The sequence below is a fragment of the Salmo salar genome, chromosome 22 (assembly GCF_965601325.2).
Source record: "Salmo salar chromosome 22, fSalSal1, whole genome shotgun sequence".
Classification (NCBI taxonomy): domain Eukaryota; kingdom Metazoa; phylum Chordata; class Actinopteri; order Salmoniformes; family Salmonidae; genus Salmo; species Salmo salar.
The window spans coordinates 41,423,882-41,438,495 of record NC_138312.1 but is presented as its reverse complement, the minus strand read 5'-3'; the positions used below and the strand labels follow the sequence as shown (position 1 = coordinate 41,438,495).

At 41.8% G+C, this 14,614-nt stretch overlaps 1 protein-coding gene across 1 annotated transcript in view; it reads left to right on the top strand.

Moving 5' to 3' along the window:
• Window positions 1-6,018, top strand: part of LOC106583522 (testis-expressed protein 264) — an 84,265-nt gene extending 78,247 nt beyond the window's left edge. Inside the window, exon 4 of the mRNA XM_014167803.3 lies at window positions 5,143-6,018. Coding sequence (XP_014023278.1) covers window positions 5,143-5,450 — 308 coding nt within the window. The 3' untranslated portion in view covers window positions 5,451-6,018. The remainder of the gene's footprint in view (window positions 1-5,142) is intronic.
• The last annotated feature ends 8,596 nt before the right edge of the window (window positions 6,019-14,614 follow it).

Genomic DNA, 14,614 nt, shown 5'->3' with positions numbered 1-14,614 from the left:
TGTGAATTAATCAGCGACAGCTCTTGACTAGATTTCAGTTGCACTGCAATGAGGCAGTTTTATTCAGACAAAAAGCCATTGGTTGTGAGTTTGTGTCTGTGTGTACAACACATTTTTTCATAGCCATTTACTATAATTTTACTCATGTCGCCAAGTGTAGGCTAACTGAAGTCACACAGGAGGAAATGGTCTTGCCTTATTGTCCTGACAGTGTTGTTTGGTGTCATTTCATTAGTTGCACATTGGTCAATTTGGAGTGATATGGAAAGAGATAGACAGGTGGTAAACCCTTTAATATAAACTGCTGTCAACAGCTCAGTCTTTGGTGAGTCTGACATTTCCTATCAGCTTCAACTTCATCTCTCTCTCTGTCTCTCTGCTACTCTTTGTCTCTCTATCTTTCTCACTCTGTTCATCTGCAGTCTCTCTGTCTTTTTCTCTCCCTCTCTGTCCTTGGGTGGTGTGTGTGCGTGCGTGCGTGCATGCGTGCCACTGTGACAGAATGAGATAAATAAACATTAGGAAGGATCCTGTCTGTCCTATCTGCTATTAGGTACACTGCAGAACTAACAAACCAAACCATCACTCTGCTGCAAAAACACTGACATAGACATATCATTTATTAGGCACAGTTTTAAAATATTTGATCAATCACATAATAATCAACATATCAGCCAGGATCAGAATATGACATTTTAGCGTCTCCGTACAGTATGTGCACGTATCACCTGCATGTGTGCGAGTGGTCCATTGCTCAAGGAGAGACTACAGTTAGACATTTTAGCAGCAGGCAGGCCTAGCCTATAAAATATGATAGAAACAGACTAACTAGGTTTGTAATTCAAAACATATATTGTAGCCTGGCTAGTTATCCCTCTAGTTAACTGTTTAGCTATTATTAGCATGTATTCATGTTTTTGTCATGTCCCCAAAAACTTTCCACCGACACTCGCAAATAAGGTCATATAAAGTTGATGTACACAGCCGCGAGCTGCCCAGTGACACGAGCCTACCAGACGAGCTAAATCACTTCTATGCTCGCTTCGAGGCAAACAACACTGAGGCATGCATGAGAGCATCAGCTGTTCCAGGCGACTGTCATCACGCTCTCCGTAGTCGATGTGAGTAAGACCTTTAAACAGGTCAACATACACAAGGCTGCGGGGCCAGACGGATTACCAGGACGTGTGCTCCGGGCATGTGCTGACCAACTGGCAGGTGTCTTCACTGACATTTTCAACATGTCCCTGATTAAGTCTGTAATAGCAACATGTTTCAAGCAGACCACCATAGTCCCTGTGCCCGAGAACACAAAGGCAACCTGCCTAAATGACTACAGACCCGTAGCACTCATGTATGTAGCCATGAAGTGCTTTGAAAGGTTGGTAATGGCCCACATCAACACCATTATCCCAGAAACCCTAGACCCACTCCAATTTGCATACCGCCCAAACAGATCCACAAATGATGCAATCTCTTGCACTCCACACTGCCCTTTCCCACCTGGACAAAAGGAACACTTACGTGAGAATGCTATTCATTGACTACAGCTCAGCGTTCAACACCATAGTATCCTCAAAGCTCATCACTAAGCTAAGGATCCTGGGACTAAACACCTCCCTCTGCAACTGGATCCTGGACTTCCTGATGGGCCGCCCCCAGGTGGTGAGGGTAGGTAGCAACACATCTGCCACGCTGATCCTCAACACTGGAGCTCCCCAGGGGTGCGTGCTCAGTCCCCTCCTGTACTCCTTGTTCACCCACGACTGCATGGCCAGGCACGACTCCAACACCATCATTAAGTTTGCTGATGACACAACAGTGATAGGCCTGATCACCGACAACGACGAGACAGCCTATAGGGAGGAAGTCAGAGACCTGGCCGGGTGGTGCCAGAATAACAACCTATCCCTCAACGTAACCAAGACTAAGGAGATTATTGTGGACTACAGGAAAAGGAGGACCGAGCACGCCCCCATTCTCATCGACGGGGCTGTAGTGGAGCAGGTTGAGAGCTTCAAGTTCCTTGGTTTCCACATCAACAACAAACTAGAATGGTCCAAACACACCAAGACAGTCCTGAAGGGGGCACGACAAAGCCTATTCCCCCTCAGGAAACTAAAAGTATTTGGCATGGGTCCTGAGATCCTCAAAAGGTTCTACAGCTGCAACATCGAGAGCATCCTGACTGGTTGCATCACTGCCTGGTACGGCAACTGCTCGGCCTCTGACCGCAAGACACTACAGAGGGTAGTGCGTACGGCCCAGTACATCACTGGGGCTAAGCTGCCTGCCATCCAGGATCTCTACACCAGGCGGTGTCAGAGGAAGGCCCTAAAAATTGCTACCGCACGGTACCAGAGCGCCAAGTCTAGGTCCAAGAGGCTTCTAAACAACTTCTACCCCCAAGCCATAAGACTCCTGAACATCTAGTCAAATGACTACCAAGACTATTTGCAGTGCCCCACACCTCACCCCCTGTTACACCACTGCTACTCTCAGTCATCTATGCATAGTCACTTGAATAACTCTGCCTACATGTACACACTACCTCAAAGAAACCGGTGCCCCCGTACATTGACTCTGTATCGGTACCCCCCTGTATATAGTCTCGCTATTGTTATTTCACTGCTGCTCTTTAATTACTTGTTAATTTTATCTCTTATTCTTATGTCTTTTTTTAAACTACATTGTTGGTTAGGGGCTCATAAGTAAGCATTTCACTGTAAGGTCTACACCTGTTGTTTTTCTCCTAGAGATGAACGTACTTTGGTGAGAAAAGTGCAAATCAATCCCAGAACAACAGCAAAGGACCTTGTGAAGATGCTGGAGGAAACAGGTACAAAAGTATCTATATCCACAGTGAAAAGAGCCCTATATTGACATAACCTGAAAGGCCACTCAGCAAGGAAGAAGCCACTGCTCCAAACCACCATAAAAAAGCCAGACTACGGTTTGCAACTGCACATGGGGACAAAGGTCCTGCTTTTTGGAGAAATGTCCTCTGGTCTGATGAAACAAAAATATAACTGTTTGGCCATAATGACCATCGTTATGTTTGGAGGAAAAAGGGGGAGACTTGCAAGCCAAAGAACACCATCCCAACTGTGAAGCACGGGGGTGGCAGCATCATGTTGTTGGTGTGCTTTGCTGCAGGAGAGACTGGTGCACTTCACAAAATAGATGGCATCATGAGGCAGGACAATTATGTGGATATATTTATGCGACATCTCTAGACATCAGTCAGGAAGTTAAAACTTGGTCGCAAATGGGTCTTCCAAATAGACAATGACCCCGAGAATACTTCCAAAGTTGTGGCAAAATGGCTTACGGATAACAAAGTCAAGGTATTGGAATGGCCATCACAAAGCCCTGACCTCAGTCCCATAGAAAATTTGTGGGCAGAACTGAAAAAGAGTGTGCAAGCATGGAGGCCTACAAACATGACTCAGTTACACCAGCTCTGTCAGGAGGAATGGGCCAAAATTCACCTAACTTATTGTGGGAAGCTTGTGGAAGGCTACTTGAAATGTTTGACCCAAGTTTAACAATTTTAAGACAATGCTACCAAATACTAATTGAGTGTTTGTAAACTTCTGACCCACTAGGAATGTGATGAAAGAAATATAAGCTCAAATAAATCATTCTCTCTACTATTATTTCACATTCTTAAAATAAAGTGGTGATCCTAACTGACATTGTTACATTGTGTTGTTTACATTGTGTTGTTTAAGTGTTCCCTTTATTCTTTTGAGCAGTATACATATATATATACACATATATAGTTTATCAAGGTCTAGTTGAGCAGCTCATTTTTTTGAATGTAGGGGGTGGATCAGCTTTAATATTGCTGATAGATTGTTGAACCATCAAGTAATTGTCTGCATCATTTCCAATCCCGTGTGTGTGTGTGTGTGTGTGTGTGTGTGTGTGTGTGTGTGTGTGTGTGTGTGTGTGTGTGTGTGTGTGTGTGTGTGTGTGTGTGTGTGTGTGTGTGTGTGTGTGTGTGTGTGTGTGTGTGTGTGATGTATGTAAGCTTGGCACACCTGTATTTGGGGAGTTTCTCCCATTCCTCTCTGCAGATCCACTCAAGCTTTGTCAGGTTGGATGGGGAGTGTCGCTGCACAGCTATTAACAGGTGTCTCCAGAGATGTTAGATCAGGTTCAAGTCCGGGCTCTGGCTGGGCCACTCAAGAACATTCAGAGACTTGTTCCAAAGCCACTCCTGCATTGTCTTGGCTGTGTGCATATGGTCATTGTCCAGTTGGAAGGTGAACCTTCACCACAATCTGAGGTCCTGAGAACTCTGGAGCAGGTTTTCATCAAGGATCTCTCTACTTTGCTCTGTTCAGCTTTGCCTCGGTCCTGACTAGTCTCCCAGTCCCTGGCGCTGAAAAACATCGCCACAGCATGATTCTGCCACCATCATGCTTCACCGTAGGGATTCATCAGACCAGAGAATCTTGTTTCTCATGGTCTGAGAGTCTTTAGGTGCCTTTTGGCAAACTGCAAGCGGGCCGTCATGTGCCTTTTACTGAGGAGTGGCTTTCGTCTGGCCACTGAAATCAAATGTTTATTGTCACATAAACATGGTTAGCAAATGTTAATGCGAGTGTAGCGAAATGCTTGTGCTTCTGGTTCCGACAGTGCAGTAATATCTAACAAGTAATCTAACAGTTCCCCAACAACTACCTAATACACACAAATCTAAAGGGGGGTGAATGAGAATATGTACATATAAATATATGGATGTGTGATGGCCGAGCGGCATAAGCAAGGTGCAATAGATGGTATAAAATACAGTATATACATATGATATGAGGAATGTAAGATATGTAAACATTATTAAAGTGGCATTGTTTAAAGTGTCTTGTCTGTCCGTCTATATGTATTGTCTATCTATCTATTTATCTGTCTATCTAGCTCTCGTCTGTCTGTGTGTCTGTCTGTCTGTGTTTGTTGATTCACATATGTTATATGTTCATAATTTTCATTCATCCTGCTTAGTAACACAGTGCCAACAAAATTGTATGCATTCTCCTTAGTCTTACCTGTTCCCCCCGTGTCTTTTTCTCCCTAAGTGCAGTTTCTAACTATTCTTACCCTCTCTCTCCCTTACTCTCTCTCTCCCTGTCTCACTAGGTGCGGACTCCAATAGTGAGTGCAGTTCAGGGAGTGGTGTTTTCCTGTCAGACAGCAGAGAGACCTCCTTAGCCCCATCCAGCGTCCCCTCCCTGATCCGACACTACAGAGGAGGAACAGGGGGAGGAGGAGGTGAAGACCGCAGCAACAGGAGCTCCAGCTCCTCCTCCTTTGAGGAGTTGGACATGGAACTCCCAGACGGACAGGAGGAGGAAGCAGGGACAGAGCAAGCTAGCGACGCCCCCTGCAACAAGAACCTAGAGACGACCACAGAGGAGAGAGGGGTTGTAGCCGGGGGAGAGGAGTGAGGGGATGAAGTGGGGGAGAATGGAGGGGGGAGAAGAAGAAGAAGTGGAGGTTGGGGGAGGAGGAGAGAATTCTAATGTGCAGTTTTCTATGGCTCTTTTTCAATTAGTCTTTCCTTGAATCCTCCCATTTTGGACTTTCTCCTCCAATATGGTTGAGGTGAGGAAATGGGATGCAGGGAATCACAGAAATACTTTTTGAGATAGAGCCATTGTGTCTTCCTACAAGTAGAGTTTTTTTTTACATTCCCAAACCTATTTTAAGGTGATGAGTTACTCTGATGAGTGTGTTGTGTTGAGCTGTTGGTCAGGCAGAGTTCCAACGGGAAAATGGTTTCCTTCTTTCTGTCCTTCTGTTGGTTGGCTGACAGAAAATAGAATTTAAAAAAACTATCAGAAATACGTCAGGTAACCTGAGTTTCTTGAAATCCACGTTTGTTTTTAAGTATTTAATTGATATGATAAGCAAAGTGGTGCATGGTGAACAAGTGTGTTTGGATGCATTTTAGATTTTTTTTTTACTTGATTGTTATGTTTTTACAATTAAAATTATGATTATCATCCCTTGTGACTGATGTTTTGACCTTCATCCTGTAATTGCAGTAAAACTGTAGTGTATCTATATTTGAGATGATCTTACTTTTCATTTTTATATAGTGTTTGGAGTAAGAAAAAAACTATTTAGAATATAATGTTTGTTTGGGTATGTAAAAGTGCTCAATGTTTTTCCATACTGTTTATTTTTCCCATCCTTTCAATCTGACCAAACAACTTGAAATCTATAAAATCAGTATAAGTACTGTATATGTATAAGCCGGTTGGTTCGAGCCCTGAATGCTGAAAGCTGTGGTATATTGGACTGTATACCACGGGTATGACAACAAACAAAAAAACTATTTACTGGTCTAATTAAGTTGGTAACCTGGTTATAATAGCAATAAGGCACCTCGGGGTGGGGGTGGTATACCTAGTCAGTTGTACAACTGAAATGTGTCTTCCGCATTTAATCCAACCCCTCTGAATCAGAGAGGTGCGGGGGGCTGCCTTAATGGTCATCCACATCATCAGCGTCACAGACTTGCTCAGGGGCAGAATGACAGATTTTTACCTTGTCAGCTCGCAACTTTGTCAGTTCAGGGATTCGATCCAGCAACCTTTCGGTTACTGGCCCAACGGTCCTACAAGCCAGGTTACCTGCCGCCCCATATATGGCCAATATACCAAGGCTAAGGGATGTATCCAGGCACTCTGCGCTGCGTCGTGCATAAGAACAGCACTTAGCCGTGGTATATTGCCCATTTACCACACCTCGGGCCTTATTGCTTAAATATGCCATGGGTAATTGCTGGGTAAACTGGGTAATTTGGGTCCTGGCTGCTGATTGGCTGAAACGGAATTTCAGATGTGTGTATATAAGACAATATACCATAGTATGATGCAAAAATACTTGTTTTTTGTTCTATTTATGTTGGCAACCAGTTTATAATAGCAATAGCACCTTGGGTTTGTGATATATGCCTAGTATACCACGCCTAGTATACCACACCCCCTCGGGCCTTATTGCTTAATTATATCCCAAAATCACAGGAATGTCAAAAAGATCATCAAGGACAACAACCCCCTGAGCCACTGCCTGTTCACCCCGCTATCATCCAGAAGGCGAGGTCAGTACAGGGTGCATCAAAGCTGTGACCGAGAGACTGAAAAACAGCTTCTATCTTACGGCCATCAGACTTTTAAATAGCCATCACTAGCACATTAGAGGCTGCTGCCCTATATACACAGACTTGATATCACTGGCCACTTTAATAATGAAACACTAGTCACTTTAATAATGTTTACATATCTTGTATTACTCATCTCATATGTACAGTTGAAGTCGGAAGTTTACATACACCTTAGCCAAATACAGTTGAAGTCGGAAGTTTACATACACTTAGGTTGGAGTCATTAAAACTTGTTTTTCAACCACTCCACAAATTTCTTGTTAACAAACTATAGTTTTGGCAAGTCGGTTAGGACATCTACTTTGTGCATGACATAAGTCATTTTTCCAACAATTGTTTATAGACAGATTATTTCACTTATAATTCACTGTATCACAATTCCAGTGGGTCAGAAGTTTACATACACTAAGTTGACTGTGCCTTTAAACAGCTTGGAAAATTCCAGAAAATGATATCATGGCTTTGGAAGCTTCTAATAGGCTAATTGACATCATTTGAGTCAATTGGAGGTGAAGCTGTGGATGTATTTCAAGGCCTACCTTCAAACTCAGTGCCTCTTTGCTTGACGTCATGGGAAAATCAAAAGAAATCAGCTAAGACTTCAGAAAAACAATTGTAGACCTCCACATGTCTGGCTTATCCTTGGGAGCACTTTCCAAATGCCTGAAGGTACCACGTTCATCTGTACAAACAATAGTACGCAAGTATAAACGCCATGGGACCACGCAGCCGTCATACCGCTCCGGAAGGAGACACGTTCTGTCTCCTAGGGATGAACGTACTTTGGTGCGAAAAGTGCAAATCAATCCCAGAACAACAGCAAAGCACCTTGTGAAGATGCTGGAGGAAACGGTAACAAAAGTATCTATATCCACAGTAAAACGAGTCCTATATCGACATAACCTGAATGACCGCTCAGCAAGGAAGAAGCCACTGCTCCAAAACCGCCATAAAAAAGCCAGACTACGGTTTGCAACTGCACACGGGGACAAATATCATACTTTTTGGAGAAATGTCCTCTGGTCTGATGAAACAAAAATAGAACTGTTTGGCCATAATGACCATCGTTATGTTTGGAGGAAAAAGGGGGAGGCTTGCAAGCCGAAGAACACCATCCCAACTGTGAAGCACGGGGGTGGCAGCATCATGTTGTGGGGGTGCTTTGCTGCAAGAGGGCCTGGTGCACTTCACAAAATAGATGGCATCATGAGGAGGTAAAATTAGGTGGATATATTGAAGCAACATCTCAAGACATCAGTCAGGAAGTTAAATGGGTCTTCCAACTGGACAATGACCCTGAGCATTCTTCCAAAGTTGTGGCAAAATGGCTTAAGGACAACAAAGTCAAGGTATTGGAGTGGCCATCACAAAGCCCTGACCTCAATCCCATAGAAAGTTTGTGGGCAGAACTGGAAAAGCGTGTGCGAGCAAGGAGGCCTACAAACCTGACTCAGTTAAACCAGCTCAGTCAGGAGGAATGGGCCAAAATTTACCCAATTTATTGTGGGAAGCTTGTGGAAGGCTACTCAAAACGTTTGACCCTAGTTAAACAATTTAAAGGCAATGCTACCAAATACTAATTGTGTGTATGTAAACCTCTGACCCACTGGGAATGTGATGAAAGAAATAAAAGCTGAAATAAATCATTCTCTCTAGTATTATTCTGACATTTCACATTCTTAAAATAAAGTGGTGATCATAACTGACCTAAAACAGGGAATTTTACTAAGATTAAATGTCAGGAATTGTGAAAACTGAGTTTAAATGTATTTGGCTAAGGTGTATGTAAACTTCTGACTTCAATTGTGCTTTTAAACTCCGTTTAAAAAGTCCAGCATCCCGGAGTCGCCTCTTCACTGTCGATGTTGAGACTGGTGTTTTGCAGGTACTATTTAATGAAGCTGCCAGGATGAACCAGACTTGTGGAGGTCTACAATTTCTTTTCTGAGGTCTTCACTGATTTCTTTTGATTTTCCCATGATGTCAAGCCAAGAGCCACTGAGTTTGAAGGTAGGCCTTGAAATACATCCACAGCAACACCTCCAATTGACTCAAATGATGTCAATTAGCCTATCAGAAGCTTCTAATGCCATGACATCATTTTCTGGAATTTTCCAAGCTGTTTAAATGCACAGTCAACTTAGAGTATGTAAACTTCTGACCCACTGGAATTGTGATATAGTGAATTATAAGCGAAATAATCTGTCTGTAAACAAATGTTGGAGAAATTACTTGTGTCATGCACAAATTAGATATCCTAACCAACTTGCCAAAACTGTAGTTTGTTAAAAAGAAATTTGTGGAGTGGTTGAAAAACGAGTTTTAATGACCCCAACCTAAGTGTATGTAAACTTCCGACTTCAACTGTATGTGACAAATAAAATTTGATTTGATATCACACAGACACCCATGTTTGCCAAGTAGGCTCCTTGATGACCAAATCCTAAACTTGCTTGTGTGATGCAACTGCATACCATGCACCTGGTCATATTGACTACATAAATATATGTGTATGTGTGTGTGTGTGTGTATGTATGTATGTATGTATGTATGTATGTATGTATGTATGTATGTATGTATGTCTATATATATATATATTTAAGTTATACAATTTTTTTCTTATACATTCATTCTAGGAACAGTTTTATTATGGAATCTAGATGGAGTATGTAGAAGCATACAACCGTACACCTCACTCAATACCCTTTACTCTGGCAGACCTTTGGGTGTTGGTATCTTGTTTATCTAATGAATGTCCCTATGTTTATTATTGGTTGAATAAAATACATTTTCGATTTGCCAGTTGTCGTATGACTTTGGGCTGTCATGCTTAGCTATGCTATGTTATGCTCAGCTGTGTGTGAAAAAATAGGAGAGATAAAGAAGGGAGGGGTGAGAAGGAAAGAGAGGGAGGAACTGGGAGTGTATGCATCTGTAATTCAATAACTGGGAGACCAGAAATCCAAGTTTTATGCAAATGGCTATGTATATTCATAAGCAGCAGTGTTAAGTTATTTTCAAGATCACACCGTTTATTCCACTCAGAGAGATTAATAATACAAGACAGGCAGGGAAGAATCTCCACTTCAGTTCATTCCTGTTACTAACCCTGAGTGTTCCTCAAATGGAACCCTATTCCCTACATAGAGCATTACTTTGACCAGGATCCATAGGGTTCTGGTCAAAAGTAGTGCGCTATGTTGGGAATAGGGTGTTGTTTGTTACGCATTCCCTGTCTGCTTTAGTCCTGGAATGGATGTCTTTCTAGACACAACCTTGTGGGGATGATACATTACTCACCATTTGTTAGCGTAGAGCACACTATTGTCATACAGTGGATATCATAAATATTCACCCCCCTTGGATTTCTTCATTTTATTATGTTACAAAGTGGGTTTCAAATAGATTTATTTAATACACTTTTGTCAACAATCTACACAAAACACCAATGTCAAAGTGGACGTAAACAATCAGATTTTTTTTTAAGATTAGTGAAAAATAAAGCACGAATATATCCCCCTGAGTCAATACTTCATTTGTTTTTTAAAAAATGTTATAATTTAGCAGACGCTCTTATCCAGAGCGACTTACAGGAGCAATTAGGGTAAAGAGCCTTGCTTAAGGGCAAATTGACATTGTTCACCTAGTCGGCTCTGTGAAGATGTTGGGATCATGAATATTCAATATTGGCAATATTCAAGTCTTGCCATAGATTTGTTTATCAAAAATCTATGAAGCTGGAGACTCATATCTCCCTCACTAGCTTTAAGCACCAGCTGTCAGAGCAGCTCACAGATCACTGCACCTATACATATACACCTATACATAGCCCATCTGCAAACAGCCCATCTATCTATCTACCTACCTCATCCCCATACTTATTTGTCTTGCTCCTTTGCACCCAAATATCTATACTTGCACATTCATCTTCTGCACATCTACCATTCCAGTGTTTAATTGCTATATTGTAATTACTTCGCCACCATGGCCTATTTATTGCCTTAACTTACCTCATTTGCACTCACTGTATATAGACTTTTTGTTTTCTTTTGTTCTACTGTATTATTGACTGTATGTTTTGTTTATTCCATGTGTAACTCTGTGTTGTTGTATGTGTTGAATTTCGATGCTTTATCTTGGCCAGGTCGCAGTTGCAAATGAGAACTTGTTCTCAACTAGCCTACCTGGTTGAATAAAGGTGAAATGTACATTTATTTTTAAGTAGATTTAACTTGGCCACTCAGGAACATTCACTGTCTTCATGGTAAGCAACTTCAGTCTACTTTTGGCCTTGTGTTGTAGGCTATTGTCCTGCTGAAAGGGGAATTCTTCCTCCAGTCTCTGGTGTAAAGCAGACTGAAGCAGGTTTTCCTCTAGGATTTTCCCTGTGCTTAACTCCATTCCATTTATTTCTATCCTGAAAAACTCCCCAGTCTGTGCCGTAATCAAGCATACTCATACCATGATGCAGCCGCCACCATGCTTGAAAATAAATAGGCAGTTACTCAGTGATGAGTTGTGTTGGACTAGACCCACATATAAGGCTTTGCATTTATGCCAAAAAGTGTATTCCTTTGCCATGTTATTTTGCAATATTACTTTAGTGCCTTGTTGCATGCAGGATGCATGTTTTGGAATATATATTCTGTATATTTGTATTCTTTTCATTCTGTCATTTAGGTAATTATTGTGGAGTCACTACAGTGTTGTTCATCCATCCTCAGTTTTCACCCATCACAGCCATTGAAGTCCGTAGCTGTTTTAATATCACCAATGGCCTCGTGGTGACATCCCTGAGCAGTTTCCTTCCTGTCCTGCACCTCAGTTCAAAAGGACGGCTGTATCTCAGATGTGTCTGGGTGGTTTAATACATCATCCACAGCATAATTATTAACTTGACCATGCTTAAATTGATATTCAATGTCTGATATCTTACTGTTAACCATCTACCAATCACTGCCCTTCTTTATGAGGCTTTCTAAAAGCTCCCTGGTTTTTGTAGTTGAATCTGTGCTGTAAATTCAATTATTGACTGTATGGTGGACAGAGGAAGGGGTAGTCATTTAAAAAATGTCAACCCCTATCCCAATAGTGGCTAAAGGACCCTGACCTTACTCCTTAGTTCAAGGACCTTGCAATGTTCTGTTTTAAGGCGAATTGGCGGTGGAAACCAAAACAGCTAATTACTCCATCTAAGCGTGAATCGATTCTCAATTGCGGTATGGTTCTAGAAACATAAATCCCTCTACTTACATATCACATCAAAATCATTTCAAAAATACTAAATACACTTACTGTAAGCAATTGAAAACAATTCTAATAAATAAAACAGTTGGACAATGGATGGAGATACTCCAAACTTTTTGAATTTTGTAAATCGATCAGATATTGACTGAATTATAGCGCATGAAACATTTTACTGGCACAGACAAATAATGAATGTTCAGGGATTTTGGTGCATTAGGAAAGTTTTCAGACCTCTTGACTTTTCCACATTTTGTTACATTACAGCTTTGTTCTAAAATGGATTAAATAAATAAAAATATGAATCTACACAATAGATGAATGTGTAATGACAAAGCAAAAACAGGTTAAAGAAAGGTTTGCAAATGTATAAAAAATGAAATATCACATTTACATAAGTATTCAGACTCTATACTCAGTACTTTGTTGAAGAATCTTTGGCAGTGATTTACACAGCCTCAAGCCTTAACTCCTATATTTGGGGAGTTTCTCCCATTCTTCTCTGCAGATCCTCTCAAGCTCTGTCAGGTTAGATAGGGAGTGTCGCTGCACAGCTATTTTCAGGTCTCTCCAGAGATGTTCGATAAGGTTCAAGTCCGGGCTCTGGCTGGGCCACTCAAGGACATTCAGAGTCTTGTCCTGAAGCCACTCCTGGGTTATCTTGGCTGTGTGCTTAGGGTCTTTGTACTATCGGAAGGTGAACCGTCGCCCCAGTCTGAGATCTTGAGCACTCTGGAGTAGGTTTTCATCAATGATCTCTCTGTACTTTGCTACATTCATCTTTGCCTCGATCCTGACTAGTCTCCCAGTCTCTGCCGCTGAAAAACATCTTCACAGCATGATTCTGGCACCACCATGCTTCACCGTAGGGATGGTGCCAGGTTTCCTCCAGATGTTACCCTTGGCATTCAGGCCAAAGAGTTCAATCTTGGTTTCATCAGACCAGAGAATCTTGTTTAGGTGCCTTTTGGCAAACTCCAAGCAGGCTGTCATGTGCCTTTTACTGAGGAGTGGCTTCCATCTGGCCACTCTACCATAAAGGCCTGATTGGTTGAGTGCTGCAGAGATGGTTGTCCTTCTGGAAGGTTCTCCCATCTCCACAGAGGAACTCTGGAGCTCTGTCGGAGTGACCAATGGGTTCTTTATCACCTCCCTGACCAAGGCCCTTCTCCCCCAATTGCTCAGTTTGGCCGGATGGCCAGCTCTAGGAAGAGTCTTGGTGGTTCCAAACTTCTTCCATTTAAGAATGATGGAGGCCACTGAGTTCTTGTTGACATTCAATGCTGCAGAAATGTTTTGGTACCCTTCCCCAGATCTGTGCCTTGACACAATCCTGTCTCAGAGCTCTACTGACAATTGCTTCGACCTCATGGCTTGGTTTTTGCTCTGACATGCACTGTCAACTGTGGGACCTTATATAGACGTGTGCCTTTCCAAATCATGTCCAATCAATGTAATTTACCACAGGTGGACTCCAATCAAGTTGTAGAAACATTTCAAGGACGATCAATGGAAACAGGATGCACCTGACCTCTATTTTGAGTTTCATAGCAAAGGGTCTGAATACTTAAGTCAATAATGTATTTCTGTTTTTTATTTTTTAATACATTTGCAAACATTTCTTAACCTGTTTTTGCTTTGTCTTTATGGTGCATTGCGTGTAGATTGATGAGTAAAACTGAATGACATTTTGGGGAAAAAAGCCAACTCGTCTCCTTAATTTATTGAATCAGATGGCTCATTCATCACAAAGCCCACTGATATTGTAAACTACTGACTTTGATATTGCAAACGAATGAATTTTTAATTGGCAAGACAAGTAAACTTAGGGATGACATGCTAGCAACAAATGCTGACACTACACATCCAAGTATATCGGACCAAATTATGAAAGACAAGAATTGTACTTTTGAGTTCCGTAAAGTCAGTGTGGAAGAGGTGAAAAAATGATTGTTGTCTATCAACAATGACAAGCCACCAGGGTCTGACAATCTAGATGGAAAATTGCTGAGGATAATAGCAGATGGTATTGCCACTCCTATTTGCCTCATCTTCAATTTAAGCCTGCCCTATGGCCTGGAGGGAAGCTAAGAGTAGTAAAGAATAGTAAAGCCCCCTTTACTGGCTCAAATAGCCGACCAATCAGCCTGTTACCAACCCTTAGTAAACTTCTGGAAAAAATTGTTTGACCAGATA